Source organism: Macaca nemestrina, chromosome 7, assembly GCF_043159975.1.
Source record: "Macaca nemestrina isolate mMacNem1 chromosome 7, mMacNem.hap1, whole genome shotgun sequence".
NCBI classification, from domain to species: domain Eukaryota; kingdom Metazoa; phylum Chordata; class Mammalia; order Primates; family Cercopithecidae; genus Macaca; species Macaca nemestrina.
The window spans coordinates 3,480,875-3,497,418 of record NC_092131.1 but is presented as its reverse complement, the minus strand read 5'-3'; the positions used below and the strand labels follow the sequence as shown (position 1 = coordinate 3,497,418).

Here is a 16,544-nt window from a genome sequence, read left to right as displayed (position 1 = left end):
AGGCGTCCCTCCCTGGGGTGTGGTCAGGCAGAACGTTTTTGTTCTCTAATTGTTTCTATTTTTGTGAGTTGTAAGTGAATTTCCCCCTGGAGTGAATGTTAGGCTTGTTTGGCCTTTTCAGGTACATCTACTTGTCCCTCAGTCTCTTGCCTCCCTTTACAGACCTGGCCTTATAAGGAAGCCTTGAGAGTTTATACGTTCAAGGTCAATGCTGATTTGATCATGTGCTATTTTGAAGGATTTAAGGCACTTATAAGTTTAAGAACATTTTCTTAGTTCACAACTTCATTTCATACAGAATAAAATGTTATTGGTTGGCAGCTGAGTGCTGTGGCTTAAGCCAGTGATCCCCCGACCTGGATGCCAAACAGAACCACCTAGAGAGCGCTTATTTTATTTATATTTGTTGAAATTCAGATCTGAGGGCCCTGCGAGATCTGAGCTAGAAAGTCTGCCCTGGAAATCAGCATTCAAGTAGTGTGTATTTTGGGCATTTCTAATGATCAGCCATAGACCCTGACCATTGAATCAACATTTGCAACCCAGTTGTTTAAAGCCCAGCAGCAGAGAGAATCACACTGGAAGAAAGCATTTGAGACTGGACTGTTTCAGATTACTTGGTTCCAGTATGTGCCTCTATCTGATAAGGGGGGATGAGAAGCACTTGAATTTCCTTCATGTCATATCATAAACGCTCGGTCATTGCCAGCTTTTATCCTTATCCTGGTTATTGTTATACCACAGCTGTTAATCCTGAAGAAATAAATAGCTCATAAGGAAAGGGCACAGATGACTTGAGATTACAATTGGAGGTCTTTGATGAGCACCAAAAGGAGCTGGTGCTCATGCTGGAGATGAGAGAGCCAGCTGAGATACACTTGATACCTATGGAAGGGACAGTAAAAGGAAGTCATTAGTTTTTTATAGCTACTGAGAATCATTTGATTGGCACCTGTGCTCTTGCTGGCCGTCAGGTTTGACTAAGCTCTTTGCTTGGCTTCCTCTCTCACCCCTCTGCCCCTTTGTGGTTTTCTTCCCTCAGCTGTGCACAGTGGGAAGGGTTCTATAGGACTCTCCCTCAGACATTCAGCAGTTCTGCCTGCATCGCTCGAGCACTGGGAACCTAGTCTGGGGGCCCAAAATTACCTAGTGTGTATATCTTAAAAGCTACATAATAGCTAGCTTTACTTAGCACTTGAGAGACTGTGTGTTGGGTACTTTTTATTCTTCGCTGAGCCTCACTCCACCCTTTGAGTTGGGGATTTCTCATGCCATTCTCATTTCATGATGTGGCAGTTGGGTCTCAGGGCAACTCCATAACCTGCCTAAGGAGACATGTGGATTCAGGGAGTGAAGAGACAGGATCTAACTGGATGCTTTCACTTACGTGCCTTCTGTCACGGAGCCCTGTGCAGAGCTGGGCTGGCACAGGAGTTGCCCTGGTCCAGAGGAAAGTATGGAGTGCTCTGCAGAAACCCAGCATGGTGCCTTGAGAGTTTATACATTAAAGGTCAATGCCAGTTTGATCATGTGCTATTTGGTCCTTCCACTGTGGTGATGGGAAAATATGCACTCCTCTCGTTAGTTAGACATTTTCCTTTAAAGTTTACATTCCCATTATTCCTTATGTAGAAATATGTTTTAAAAAGAAGTGTTTAGTAAGCTTGATTATTTTAAGGGAAAACAGAAGTAAACAAATCTCAATTTGCTTTATTAGACTTACACCATTTTAACAGGGGTAGAATTAGCCTTTATTTAACATATTTATTATAGAACTTAGAATTTAAAAGTCATTAAATGCACTGATATGTAGAGTTTATATATTATGGTTAAAGATAGCAAACTGTTTTTAGAAACTAAAACAGTGTACATCAGTTTTGAGCTTGTGACTGTTGAAACTGTTTTGTTAGCTCTAGTAATCTGCTCTGATTTTGTATTATATTTTACAGTTGAAGCACATTCCTCCCTATGGATTTCTTTACTATAAACAACTACAGTCTCTCTTTAGACAGTGTGGTCAAGTCAAATCTATTGTATTTGATGGTGCAAAGTAAGTATATTTTTGTAATCAACTGCAATTATGAAAGAAGCATAAAGATTCAAATGTTTGCAGATGCTGATTCTTAAAACTGAGTGCCCATGGAAATGGGTCCTCCTATGGGCTGCTGCAACTGGCTTTCAAAATGTAGCTTTGGTTTATCTTATGGTCAGAAGCAATTTATCTTCTCTTTCTGCTAAGTAACCTCCTAAAGGACTAGGCTGCTGGTTAGTGGTCAAGCGTGGTCACTCCAAGAAGGCTCAGTAACTCAGTGTGATGCTAAGGCGGATTCTCCTAAAGTGATCTTCTCTTTCACGCACTTGTCCTCAGATTTTCTCAGTGAGTCATTGGTAAGAGTTATTTTGTGGGCCATGAAGATGCTCCAGAATAGAGTGTATCTGCTTATAGTTGCCTAAAGCAGATATGTTTTGAATGTTTTTGGAAGGCAAACATTGTAAAAACTCAATTTGGCTCGACTTACTGCATGTAAGGAGCAAATGGTGTGTTTTGGAGTATCACTCAGTTTTTATTTCTAACAGGAAATGTTTATGTACCAAAAGCCTAAAGTATGATTTTTAATTTTTAAAGTTAGAAATTTTTTCCAGTGTTCTATGAATGTTGATAAATTTTTATTTAACTTGACAAAGCTTTGTAAATAAGAACAAACACTTTTTCTTTAATGTCCAATTCACTCAAGTTGAACATTAAGTCCACTTTCAATTTGGGGTAATTCCCTCCAGCATTTTAAGTTCCATTTCTATGATTAATATATTGATTTTCTTTGTAGGCCTGTAAATGCCTCATGAGGCAAACGTACAACTCCCTAACAAGCAAAACCTTCCTAAGTGCTTTTAACAACTTAGAGAATTAATGAATTAAACTTGTAGTGTCTGAACTTTTCTTAAATATTCTGATGTAAATTATAGTAAGATAGTAAGTCACATATATAAAGAGCTTACTTAAACCTGGAATCACACAGCTGAACTAATTCCTGAATATTGTGTGTCCGCTTACCTGGGTGAGGTTCCAGTTCTGCGTGAATGTTCCTTTGACCGATTTGAGGGTCAGAAGTCTTGGCTCCCATGAGATTGCAGCATTTTTGTTCACTCATCTTTATGACTGGATTGAGATCTGTGTTTGTTTCCTGTTCTTCTTGCCTGGGACTTTTTGTTTTGTTTTGTTTTGTTTTATTATTTTTATTTATTTATTTTTGAGACGGAGTCTCGCTCTGTAATCAGGCTGGAGTGCAGTGGCACAATCTTGGCTCACTGCAACCTCTGCCTCCCATTGCCTGGGACCTTTTTTTATAGGTGTTTATAGCTTTTACATTCCTCACACTTCCAGCTCTCTAGTCGTAATACAAATGTCATGCCAGTTTTTTTGGGGAAGTAACAGTATTCTTTCTGGTTATACCAGTACCATTTCTTGGGATTCAAGTATTTAAAGGCAAAGGAAGATATAGTGATTAAAAGAATAAGAACTGTATTTCTTTTGGCATAGAGCAGGGGTGACTTTGTGTAGACTCTGTGAGGTGCCAAGGGTGCGTGGGCAGATGGGCACAGGTGGTACCTGGGCATATCATGTTCTCCCATAAGAAGCTTTCAACTTCGTGGTAGGAGTGGAGAGTCAAATTAGTTTCACAGACATTTGCCTGCTGTGAGAAGTCATGGGAGAGGCCCAGAAGGTTAGAAGAAGACGTTCTATTTGAGGCCCAATATCAGAGCAGTAACATTAATTTGAGACTTCCTTGGGTGGACGTTGGAGGGTTGTGAGGCCTCGGGCTGGTGCAGTGTCCACTGCAGAGGTGGTGCCCGCAGGGTCAGGGTAGTTTTCCAGCAGGAGGCAGGCATGAGCTGGATCTTGATGGTGGAAAGCCGAGACTGTGCACACGTAGCTGGCAGCCATTTGGGCGGAGCTGCTCCGTGTCAGATGGAGTCTGTTGTGAGGAGGTCAGATGCTGACTTTGGGACAGGCTTTTGGCAGATCGATGAGTGCGAACGTGACTAGGTGGGCACTTGGAGACGTCTGAGTGTTCTGTCCAGAACCGTGTTTCATGGAACTTACTCAGGGATAAGCGGAGGTCAAGACAAGAGAAGAGGCCGGCCTGGAGTCTTCGCAGTAGTCCAAAGCGGAGGTACTGAGATATGGAGGCAGTATGGTGGTGGTTGACATGAAAAGGAGCCAACAGATGGGAAGGAGAATGGCTTGGATTTGGCTGGTCATTCCATGTGGAGGGCAAAGAAGAGAGAGGAGCCCAAGAGCATCTGGCTTTCTAGCCTGGAAGCTGGGGAGGATGGAGCTTTGAGGAGCAGATGCTGAGGTCTGGAGTTTAAAATTACTTCTACAGAGTCTTAGGAGAGACTCTGAAGAAGGGAGATAAAGCAGAAGTGCATGAATCAGGTGTGAAAGGAAAATGCATGCATGTATGAGTGAAGAGGATGGGGCCTGAAGGAGGGCAGAGGAGGGCGGAGTGAATCAGGGTCCATTCATGTACCTACTCCACACACCTCCCTTGCTGGGCATCTTTCCAAACTGCTCAAGGTGTACATTTCCAGGAGAGAGCTCACTACAGGATGATTTTTATAGTAGAGGAAGGGGCCCAGGTCTGTTTGTGTGGCTCTGTGATGATGTGGGAACCCAGGGGCATTAGAACGTGCATACATAGCAAGGTAAACTTGATGCTGTCTTCTTTCTGCCTGGCACGTCCAGCAGGCACCTTTTGCTCCATGCCTGCTGCTCATGCCCCAGAGAGGGGGCTGGAATGGGACACTGAAATATAGGCTGAGGTAAGGGAGGGCATTTATCAACATTACTTGGTGTTTTATTCTGTTCTCGCAGTGCTATAAAGAAATACCTGAAACTGGGTAATTTATAAAGAAAAGAGTTTTAATTGGCTCATGGTTCTGCAGGCTGTGTAGGCTGCTGCTTCTGGGGAGGCCTCAGGAAACTTACAATCATGGTGAAATGTGAAGGAGAAGCTGGCACGTCTTCCATGGCTGGAGCGAAAGGAAGAGAGCAAAAGGGAGGGTGGTGCACACTTTTAAACAACCAGATCTTGTGAGAACTCAGTAGCACAAGAACAGCAAGGGGGAAATTGCACCCATGATCCGGTCACCTCCAACCAGGCCGCTCCTCCAATATTGGGGATTAGAGTTCAACATGAGATTTGGGCAGGGACACAGATCTAAACCATGTCACTTGGCAATAAATTTAACGGTTTCGGCCCAGGCGCTGTGACTCACGCCTGTAATCCCAACACTTTGGGAGGCCGAGATGGGCAGATCGTGAGGTCAGGAGATCGAAACCATCCTGGCCAACATGGTGAAATCCCATCTCTACTAAAAATACAAAAATTAGCCAGGCATGGTGGCATACACCTGTAGTCCCAGCTACTCAGGAGGCTGAAGCAGGGGAATCTCTTGAATCTGGGAGGCGGAGGTTACAGTGAGCTGAGATGACACCCCTGCACTGGCGACAGAGCGAGACTCCATCTCAAAAAAAAAAATTAAAGAAAAAATGATTTCATGGTTTTTTTGAAGGGGAATTACAAAGATCACTGTGTTACACATTTGTGTGGTTTTCTATGTCTGTTTTATGGTAAGAAAAACATTCTGTTGTAATCATGAAAATTATTTTGCAATTATGAAAGTAATTATGAAGTAAGATTTGTTTTTGCCCCAAATTCCATGTGACTTTAGTCTTTATTCTGCATTATATTATACGAGGATGATACTTGGTTTTGGTTTAATGACATGTCATTATAACTTTTATTTCTCTTAAATTAACAATTTTCCATTGGAGAAATTAATACATGTTATTAATTATAGATTGAAGAGTTACTGGCATTTTGAGGAGAGATGTGACAGAATTTCTCTCTAATCTTGAGAGAAATGAATATGCAGTTTTTAATCAGATGCCTGATAAATTTATTTTTAAATTTACATTTGTGGAACAGAGCCTTTGTGGAATTCTCACGAAATCCAACAGAGAGATTTAAAACCCTTCCTGCCGTGTATATGGCAATTAAGATGTCTCAACTAAAAGTTTCACTTGAACTCAACGTTCATTCTGCAGAGGAAATTGAAGGGAAGGTGCAAGGCATGAATGTCTCAAAGCTCAGGAACACAAGGTATTTTCAGGAGGGAGGTGGCAGACATGCTCTACCTGCTTTCACATATTCAGATACTGTTTTTAAATGACTATTGATCTGACCTTGCTTCAGCTTATGTTAAAAGCACTGGCTGGCCGGGCACGGTGGCTCAAGCCTGTAATCCCAGCACTTTGGGAGGCTGAGGCGGGCGGATCACGAGGTCAGGAGATCGAGACCATCCTGGCTAACACAGTGAAACCCCGTCTCTACTAAAAAATACAAAAAAATAGCCGGGCGAGGTGGCGGGCGCCTGTAGTCCCAGCTACTCGGGAGGCTGAGGCAGGAGAATGGCGTAAACCCGGGAGGCGGAGCTTGCTGTGAGCTGAGATCCGGCCACTGCACTCCAGCCTGGGCGACAGAGCGAGACTCCGTCTCAAAAAAAAAAAAAAAAAAAAAAAAAGCACTGGCTTGGCTGGGTGTGGTGGCTCACCTCTAACCCCAGCACTTTGGGAGGCCGAGGCAGGTGGATCACTTGAGGCCAGGAGTTTGGGACCAGCCTTGCCAACATGGTGAAACCCTGTCTGTACTGAAAATATAAAAATTAGCTGGGCTTGGTGGCACACGCCTGTAATCCCACCTACTCGGTAGGCTGAGGCAGGAGAATTGCTCGAACCCGGGAGGTGGAGGTTACAGTCAGCCGAGATCACACCACTGCACTCCAGCCAGGGAGACAGAACAATATACTGTCTTAAAACAAATAAATAAATAAGTAAATAAATAAACAAACAAGCACCGGCTTTGTGGTCGAGTGGACCTGCCGTTGTATCCTGGTTGCGTCATCTCCTCACTCTGTGCACTTGGGCACATTACCTAACCTCTCTGAACCTGAGGGTTTTTTTCTGTTTAATAGAAATGATGCCGGTCGGGCGAGATGGCTCATGCCTGTAATCCTTGTACTTTGGGAGGCTAAGGCGGGAGGATCACTTGAGGTCAGGAGTTCAAAACCAGCCTGGCCAACGTAGTGAAACCCCATCTCTATTAAAAATACAAAAAAATTAGCCAGGCATGGTGGCGGGCACCTGTAATCCCAGCTACGTGGGAGGCTGAGGCAGGAGAATCACTTAAACCCGGGAGGCAGAGGTTGCAGTGAGCTGAGATCATGCCACTGCACTCCTCCCAGGGCAACAGAGCAAGACTCAGTCTTAAAACAAACAAAAAAAAGAAATGATACCTATGGTACAAGGCTGTTGAGAGGATTGAGTGATACCATTTATGTAATTTTTAGTTAAATAGTAGGGATTAAATCTAATGTTAATTTCCTTTCTTCCTGGATAGGATTATGCATTTTGTTTTGCAAATTCTCTTTTTAAGTATTGTGGAATATTCTTTGTCTTCAACACAGCAATCAGTGGGACATAATGGAGATGCAGCTGGGAGCACCTAGTTGCTTACCAGAGTAAGCTGCCCTTCGTTGCCAAATAGCATTTTTGACTCCCACCCAGAGAGTGGTTCAGGGATAGAGCTGTCTGTAGGGCTGGTCAGCCCAGGGCAGGGGCACTTGCTGCATGCAGCTGGCATCACCCTGGTGGATCTTCTCTTGGACCAAACTGAGTCACCCATGGTATTTGTGACAGACTGCTTGCCTTTTGGCCATATCCCCATAGTCACATATGTGGGAAGTCTCATTTATTATTTCTTTTTTTTTTTTTTTTTTTTTTTGAGACGGAGTCTCGCTCTGTCGCCCAGGCTGGAGTGCAGTGGCCGGATCTCAGCTCACTGCAAGCTCCGCCTCCCGGGTTCACGCCATTCTCCTGCCTCAGCCTCCCCAGTAGCTGGGACTACAGGCGCCCGCCACCTCGCCCGGCTAGTTTTTTGTATTTCTTAGTAGAGACGGGGTTTCACTGTGTTAGCCAGGATGGTCTCGATCTCCTGACCTCGTGATCCGCCCGCCTCGGCCTCCCAAAGTGCTGGGATTACAGGCTTGAGCCACCGCGCCCGGCCTTATTATTTCTTAATTGTAGAGTTTTCAGTTTTGGGAGGAATTTAACAGGAATCTGAGGAGTTGGTGGAGGAAGGGAAATCTGTTCCATCTGGTTTCACCCAGTGTGTGACTTTTGGTTTCTGAGAGTTTGGGAGTGTAGTGGGTTCAGTCCTTCATGTAGAGAAGACCTGTCCTGCTCTAGTGAGGTCAGACACCGCTTACTTTTGTCATTAACGCCGGGGAGTCACTCATTGAAAATGGGTCTGGAGATCGGGAAAAGAGTTGGATCAAGATCTTTCTTATAATTCTTTCTCTTCGCTTTAGAATAAAGTGTTAGGAAAGGAAATTTTTATTTTCTATCAAATTTGTCTTTTGTATTCAGAAGTTTAGCATTTACTATCTTATTGCCTTTAAGGGAAAATGATATTTTGGGGGTTTATTGGAAAATCATATGTGTGTGTTTTCTAACATAGCATTGAGCCAAGCATGGATTCTTATAGTTTTCTAAAGGTCAAGGTGCACATTTGAAAACACAAGTTAGGAAACACTGTAGGTCTGAGATTTAGAATTTATCTCAGACCTTGAAAGTCTAAATTTAATAATTTATCCATTTATCTTGATAATACCTTGAAAGTAGATATTCTCTGACAGTCTTGGCCTTCACAATTATATACTACCTGGAAGGTATATAATTATATACTATATATAATTATATGTATAGTATATATAATTGTATATAATATATAGTATATAATTATATATTACAATTATATACTACCTGGTATGCAACAATTATATACCTGGTAGTATATAATTGTTGGGGTGTGTACCCCTTCCAGAGCCCTTCAAAAAGCCAGCAGAAATTCATGTTTGAGATGAAATCAAATTTGTCATCTCTGGCTTAGGTATTTTATTGAAATGTTCTTTTCTTATAGAAATATTAGAATAGTTCAAGTGATAATTTCACTTATGTAAATGTGTTTTCTTTGTAAAACTTGATTTTAATTTTATTAAAAATTCATATTATTTAGGGTGAATGTGGACTTCCAGAAGCAGACGGTAGATCCTATGCAAGTCTCATTTAACACATCAGACAGGTCCCAGACAGTTACAGATCTCCTTCTAACTATTGATGTCACAGAGGTAAGGATGAAGTAGTTGAGCTTTTCCTCCTTCTTAAACTAAAATCATGTTGTATATAGGAAGTTTACACACACACACCCCCCCCCAACACACACACAGGCACATACACAGAGAGAGAGAGAGAGAGAGAACTCATGCACCTTGGTAATCTTGTTAATGGGGGTGAGCTTGAATTATCACTGTACTTGTTAAATTGAAATATGGCTAAAATGGAAATTGAAACATACTTATTCTAGAATCAAAGTTAATTTTTAAAATATCAAGTACATTTAAAATGCTGCAATAAATCAGATGTGACAAGATACATGTTAGAGGTAAAAAAAGTGTGTATATTTTTGAGACAAAGTATTGCTGTGTTGCCCAGGCTGGAGTGCAGTGGCACAATCTCCATTCACTGCAACCTCTGCCTTCTGAGTTCAAGCGATTCCTCTGCCTCAGCCTCCTGAGTAGCTGGGATTACAGGTGTGTGCCACCATGCCCGGGTAATTTTTGTGCTTTTAGTAGAGATGGGGTTTCACCACATTGGCCAGGCTGGTCTCGAACTCCTGTCCTCAAGTGATCTGCCTGCCTCTGTTCCCAAAGTGCTGGGATTACAGATGTGAGCCACTGTGCCCGGCTGAAATGATTATGTGACCTCAGAACCTTTATTTATGTAAGAATGAGTCTTGTACTGCCAAGAAAAGGATATATTCCACACATTTCCTTACCTTAGTTCACCAGGGGACCCCCCTCTTTTTGTCTCATAAACACCTGTCAAAAACCTGTAGAATACTTATGTTCCGAGGATTATGCTGGTGAGATGTGCAGCACAGGGTGTCAGCCCTGTGATTCAAGCTCATTTTCCTCCTTACGAAAGTCCTTTCTAGATTTCATCTCTGCTGCTCCTCTTCCTTTTTAGGTGGTTGAAGTGGGACACTTTTGGGGATATAGGATTGATGAAAAAAACTCAGAGATTCTGAAAAAGCTTACTGCTGAAATCAACCAACTGACGTTGATGCCCTTACCCACTCACCCACATCCAGACTTGGTCTGTCTGGCACCTTTTGCTGATTTTGGTAAACAACGCTACTTTAGAGCTCAAGTCCTTTATGTTTCTGGAAATTCTGCTGAGGTAGGTTTTTCTATAATAAGTCACTGGTAGGGAAATGAGACTGACACACAGCAGTTTATCAAATATCTTTTATAATTATAGGTGGAAATTGAATTTAAAATAATTGCAGTTAGCAAAGTAGTCTGTTTCCCTCATTGATATGTGGATTTAGGCTCAGGTCACTAATAATTCTGTAGTTATAGGATTAGAGCAGACTGCTGCATTGCTGTGGCTCAGGTGTGGCATTGTTTTTGACCCTGTGTTAAAGTGTGTACTTGCTTTATTTTCTAGGTATTCTTTGTAGATTATGGCAATAGGTCTCATGTAGATCTACATCTTTTGATGGAGATTCCCTGTCAATTTCTTGAACTTCCCTTCCAGGTAAGATAGAGAAGACTCTCGGGAATGAATGCTGAATGCTAGACAGGATTCCTGGGTCATGTGGTGGCTTGCCTCGGCTTACAGCTAGGGGAGTCAAGGCCCAGGACAGGGAAGGGACTTGTTTTGCCACAATAGCCAAATTTGGTTTCTGCTCTTCCAAAAATATATGAAAGGTTTCAGAGTTAGCAAAAAAGTTGTTTTAATCCAGTAGTATCTTCTAATACTGTTTCTGAGTTTTCTGATTATGTTGAAATCAGACAGACTTTTTAGGTAGGCTGGAGACATAGTCACACATGCCCTTTACCATCAGTGTGAAGACAATCTAAAAATTATTCTAAATGTTTCTTATTGTTGTTAAAAAGCATAACCAAGTTTCTTTAGGAAATTCTGACTACCCCAACATCAATTTTATTGGGACTTTTACGAGAATACCATTGAAGATACATGAATGAGGTCTGTTTTCAGTGGTATTTGGGATGAGTGTTTTGCTTATTTGTAAAGCTGTTTGAGCTGTGCCCTTCCGTCCTTGTAGGCTTTGGAATTTAAGATTTGCAAAATGAGACCATCGGCAAAGTCTCTTGTTTGTGGCGAGCACTGGAGCGACGGGGCCAGCCAGTGGTTCGCCTCTCTGGTGAGCGGCTGCACCCTCCTTGTGAAGGTCTTCTCTGTGGTGCACAGCGTCCTGCACGTGGACGTGTACCAGTACTCGGGGGTCCAGGATGCCATCAACATAAGAGATGTCCTCATCCAGCAGGGCTATGCTGAGCTCACGGAGGAGTCCTACGAGTCCAAGGTGTGTGCTCTCACCCTTGCTGGAGCACACATTTGTGTGAGAGAGAACAGGGCGGGCTTTCCTTCTCTGTGGACCCTGAGATAGGTGGAGGCAGACAGTGTGCCTTTTCACCATTTGGTGTGCTGTACTTGTGTTAAGACTGGCGGCGCCAATTTAAATGTCTTCTAGATTTCTCTGAGACTAAATTATGGTGACTGGGTATTGTTTTTGTTGGTGGGTATTGTATTTGTTGGTCTCCTATTTACCTTTTTTATTTTTAAAAATTATTTATTTATTTAATATATTTTTTAGTAGAGACAGGGTCTCCCTGTGTTGCCCAGGTTGGTCTCAAACTCCTGGGCTTAAAGGATCCTCCTGCCTCAGCCTCCCAGAGTACTAGGATTACAGGTGTGAGCCACTGCACCCTGCCTCCTATTCAGCTTTTTATCTTCTTAAGATAGATTTGAAAATGTTCTATATGTGGGGAGTTTTAAAAATGGATTCCAAGACTTACCTCCCTAATGGAAGGAGTTAATAAAATATTTCAGGTATTTCAAGCATTTCAAAACTTCTTTCAACTATTTTTTCTTTTTTCTTTTTTTTTTTTTGAGACGGAGTCTCAACTATTTTTTCAAAATCAGTGTTAGAGTTATTTTTCATGATCTGAAGGTTTGAGAGGCCACTTTTTTTCCCTTTTTTAGTTGCCACATAATCATTGTACATATTTATAGGATATAGAGTCATATTTTGTATGTGTATATAATGTGTAATGATCAAGTGAGGGTAATTAGCAAATCTGTCACCTCAGACATTTATTATTTCTTCGTGTTGTAAACATTCAAGAACTTTCTTCTAGCGTTTTGAAAATATACCTTATAGTTAACCATATTTACCCCACAGTGCTGCAGAACACAAGAACCTGTTCCTCCAGTCTAGCTGCAATTTTGTTAACCAACTTCTCTCTATTCTCCCCTTCCCCTGTATTACCCAGCCTCTATTACCCACAATCCTACTCTCTACTTCCATTAGTTCAATTTTTTTTTTTTTTTTTTTAGCTTTTACACATAAGTGAGGACATGTCATATTTAGCTTTCTGTGCCTGGCTTATTTTACTTAACATACCATCCTCCAGGCTCGTCCATGTTGCCAAGAATGACAGGATTTTTTCTTTTTGTAGCTGAATGGTATTTTATTTTGTATATACCGCATTTTCAGTATCCATTGATCTGTTGATGGACACCTAGCTTGGTTCTGTATCTTGACTATTGTGACCAGTGCTGCAGTAATCATGGGGTACAGGTATCTCTGATGTACTGATTTCCTTTCCTTTGGATAAATACCCAGTAGTGGGACTGCCAGATTGTATGTTCGTACTGTTTTTAGTTTTTCTGAATAACCTTCACACTGTTTTCAATAAAGACTGTATTAATTTACCTTCCCACCAACAGTGTGTAAGGGTTCCCTTTTCTCAGCATCCTTACCAGCATTTGCTTTTTGTCTTTTTGATAATAGCTGTTCTAACTGGGTTGAGATGCTATCTCTCATGATGGTTTTGATTTGAATTTCCCTGATAATTAGTGATGTTGATCATTTTTCATATATTTGTTGGTTATTTGTATGTCTTCTTTTGAGAAATGTCTGTTCAGATCCTTTGCCCACTTTTTAATTGAACTGTTTGCTTTTTTGCTGTTTGAGTCCCTTGTATATTCTGGATGTTATTCCTTTGTCAGATGAGTAGTTTGCAAGTATTTTCTCCCATTCTATAGGTTGTCTCTTAATTTTGTTGATTGTTTCCTTCACTGTGCAGAAGGTTTTTAGTGTACTATAGTTCCATTTGTCTATTTTGTTGCCTCTGCTTTTGAAGTCTTGGCCCTAAAATCTTTGCCTACATCAGTGTACTAAAGTATTTCTCCTTGTTTTCTTCTAGTAGTTTTTATGGCTTTAGGTCTTACATTTAAGTCTTTAACTCATTTTGAGTTGATTTTTGTATATGGCAAGAGATAGAGGCTTAGTTTTATTCTTCTGCATTTAGATGTCCAGTTTTCCCAGCACCATTTATCGAAGAGTATCCTTTCCCCAGTGAATGTTCTTGGAGCCTTTGTTGAAAATCAGTTGTCTGTAAATGCGTGGCTTTATTTCTGGGTTCTCTATTCTGTTCTATTGGTCATCTGTGTGTCTGTTTTTATGCCACTATAGTGCTGTTTTGGTTACCATAGCTTTGTAGTGTATTTCCAAGTCAGGTACTGCGATGTCTCCTGCTTTGTTCTTTTTGCTCAGGATTGCTTTGGCTTTTGGGGTCTTTTGTGGTTCCATATGAACTTTAGGATTGTTTTTTTCTGTTTCTGTGAAGAATGTCATTGGTATATTGATTGGAATTGCATTGAATCTGTAGCTTGCTTTGGATAGTATGGTCATTTTAACAATATAAATTCTTCCAATTCATAAACATGGGATGTCTTATCATTTTCTTGTGTCCTCTTCAATTGCTTTAATTGACATTTTGTAGTTTTCATTATAGAGATCATTCACCTCCTTGGTTACATATATTCCTAGGTATTTTATTTTATTTTTGTAGGTATTGTAAATGAGATTGCTTTCTTGATGTCTTTTTTAGCTGGTTATTGGTGTTTAGAAATGCTACTGATTTTTGTGTACTGATTTCTGTATCCTGCAACTTTTCTGAATTCGTTTATCAGCTCTAAAAGTTTTTTGGTGGAGTCTTTAGGTTTTTCTACATATAAGATCATGTTATCTGCAAAGAGGGACATTTTGACTTGCTCTTTTCCAGTTTGGATGCCCTTTCTTTCTTCCTCTTGCCTAATTTCTCTTGCTAGGACTTCCAGTACTGTGTTGAATGTAAATGATAAAAGTGGGCATCCTTGTGTTGTTCTTGTTCTCAGAGGAAAAGATGGCAGCTTTCCCCTCCTCAGTATGATGTTTGCTGTGGGTTTGTCATGTATGGCCTTTCTTGCGTTGAGATATGTTCCTTCTATACCTAATTTGCTGAGAATTTTTTATCTTGAAGTAATATTGAATTTTATCAAGTGCTTTTTCTGCATCTATTGAGATGATCAGAGAGGCCACTTTTGAAGCTGATGTTGAAGGTCTTTTATTTTACCTCTGTTATTTCTGCTGAGGATGAAGAATACTGGGTATCAGGAAAGGACAGTCTAGCAAAATGTTAGCCAGAGTGCTGGCTAAATTCTGTATTTAATTTATATAAAAACACTTCAGGGAATTATGTTAGTATTTCCAGTATAAAACCAAAATTTTATGTATAAAAAAGTCCTGTAAAAATGTTTCTTGGGAACGATAGTAAGAGAAGAAAAAAGAAAATTAAAAAAACTGTAGGCCGGGTGCAGTGGCTCACGCCTGTAATCCCAGCATTTTGGGAGGCCCAGGCAGGCAGATCATCTGAGGTCAGGAGTTTGAGACCAGCCTGACCAACATGGTGAAATCCCGTCTCTACTAAAAATACAAAAATTAGCCGGGTGTGGTGGTGGCCACCTGTAATCTTAGCCAGTCAGGACGCTGAGGCAGGAGAATTGCTTGAACCCGGGAGGCAGAGGTTGTAGTGAGCTGAGATTGCGCCATTGCATTCCAGCCTGGGCGACAAGAGTGAGACTATGTCTCAAAAAAAAAAACAAAAAACAAAAAACAAAACAAAACCAAAAAACTGTAAAAAATGTTTATTTCTCTTAAATTCTCTAATGGCTAAAATGTCACAAAGGCTGTCTGATTTCTTTTTTGTTTGGAGAAATAAAGTTGTAAATCCCGTCTTATTTCTTTTGTTTAAATCTTAAAATGAACTTCATAAAATTATTTCCCTATACTTTAATTAATGACATAGAAATCAGAGTAAGACTGTGCCTATGAAATATTTTGATTAGTTTGGAAGAAAGTGCTTGTAATGTATTCTTTTAACCAAACAAACTTTTCTCGTTTGTTCAGCAAAGCCATGAAGTTCTCAAGGGCCTCTTTTCCAAGTCAGTAGAAAATGTGACAGACGGCTGTGCGCCCTTTCCCATGAAAGACGACGAGAAATATCTCATCCGGATTTTGTTAGAGAGCTTTTCTTCCAATAAACTGGGTACTCCAAACTGTAAGGTGATTGTAGGAGTTTTAAAATGTAATTTAAAAGCTTAGTATCATTCTACATTTATATGCTAGGAGTTGTAGTCATTAGTCATGGTGGTTTTTTCTTTTCTGGCTTTTAATGCTGTTACTTTTCTCACAATGAATCCTCTTATAATAAGAAAAAACCCTGGGGTTTAGTGTTTAGTGGGGTTTAGAGGAAGCTTTGAGTAGTTTTTGTTTTTGTTTTTTTTTTTAACCCTCCTGATGTGCTTTTTTGTCAGACTAAAGGAAGCAGAGCGTGTGGGTTCAGAGAACTGGTGCCAGCCTTGGACTCCCTGGCTGGCTGTTAGAGCCAGCGCTGCCTGCCTGCTTGGAGAGGAGGGCTGGCCAGGGTGTCTCCTTGTTCAGAGACTCCACTTGTGTTTCCCCAGCCTCTGGCTGTGTGGTCTCAGGTCTACCTATGCAACTGAGTTGGTCTGCTGCAATTCAAATAATAGTATTTTCACTAAATTATTTGTCAGTGATTCTTTTTTGTTGTTCAAAGGCTTTCTTAAACATATATATCAAGGAATGTTAGTGAAATCGTTGAGGAGAATGAGTTACATCCCAGAAAAATACGTTCTTTAAGGCACTTTTTCCTAACTGAATCGTAAAGACATTATGAATGAGATTTCTTTTTTTTTCTTTAAAGGATGAGCTGACTTTTGAGTTTTAAAAATTCATGTTAAGTGTTATCTTGCTTATCGGTAACACTTCCTATAATTTGTGCATGCAGGCAGTGCTTCATGGGCCTTTTAACCCTTATGAACTAAAGTGCCATAGTTTGACCAGAATATCCAAATTCAGGTATGATTAAGTTTTCCATGAATTTTTTTTCTCTGCTTTTGTATTTACAGACCTTATCAGAAAATAATGTATCTTTATATCTAAACTGTTGGAATGTGTTATCTTTTTTTTTTGGAGACAGAGTCT

The 16,544-nt window shown here is 40.7% G+C and overlaps 1 protein-coding gene across 4 annotated transcripts in view; it reads left to right on the top strand.

Moving 5' to 3' along the window:
• LOC105489826 (tudor domain containing 9) overlaps nt 1-16,544 on the top strand; it is a 147,507-nt gene that overhangs the window by 91,498 nt on the left and 39,465 nt on the right. For all 4 annotated transcript variants that reach the window (XM_071099493.1, XM_011754996.2, XM_011754999.3 and 1 more), the window contains 8 exons: nt 1,950-2,050; nt 5,994-6,167; nt 9,141-9,252; nt 10,151-10,363; nt 10,634-10,723; nt 11,256-11,516; nt 15,447-15,602; nt 16,348-16,418. In XM_071099493.1, the coding sequence (XP_070955594.1) occupies nt 1,950-2,050; nt 5,994-6,167; nt 9,141-9,252; nt 10,151-10,363; nt 10,634-10,723; nt 11,256-11,516; nt 15,447-15,602; nt 16,348-16,418 (1,178 nt within the window). The remainder of the gene's footprint in view (nt 1-1,949; nt 2,051-5,993; nt 6,168-9,140; nt 9,253-10,150; nt 10,364-10,633; nt 10,724-11,255; nt 11,517-15,446; nt 15,603-16,347; nt 16,419-16,544) is intronic.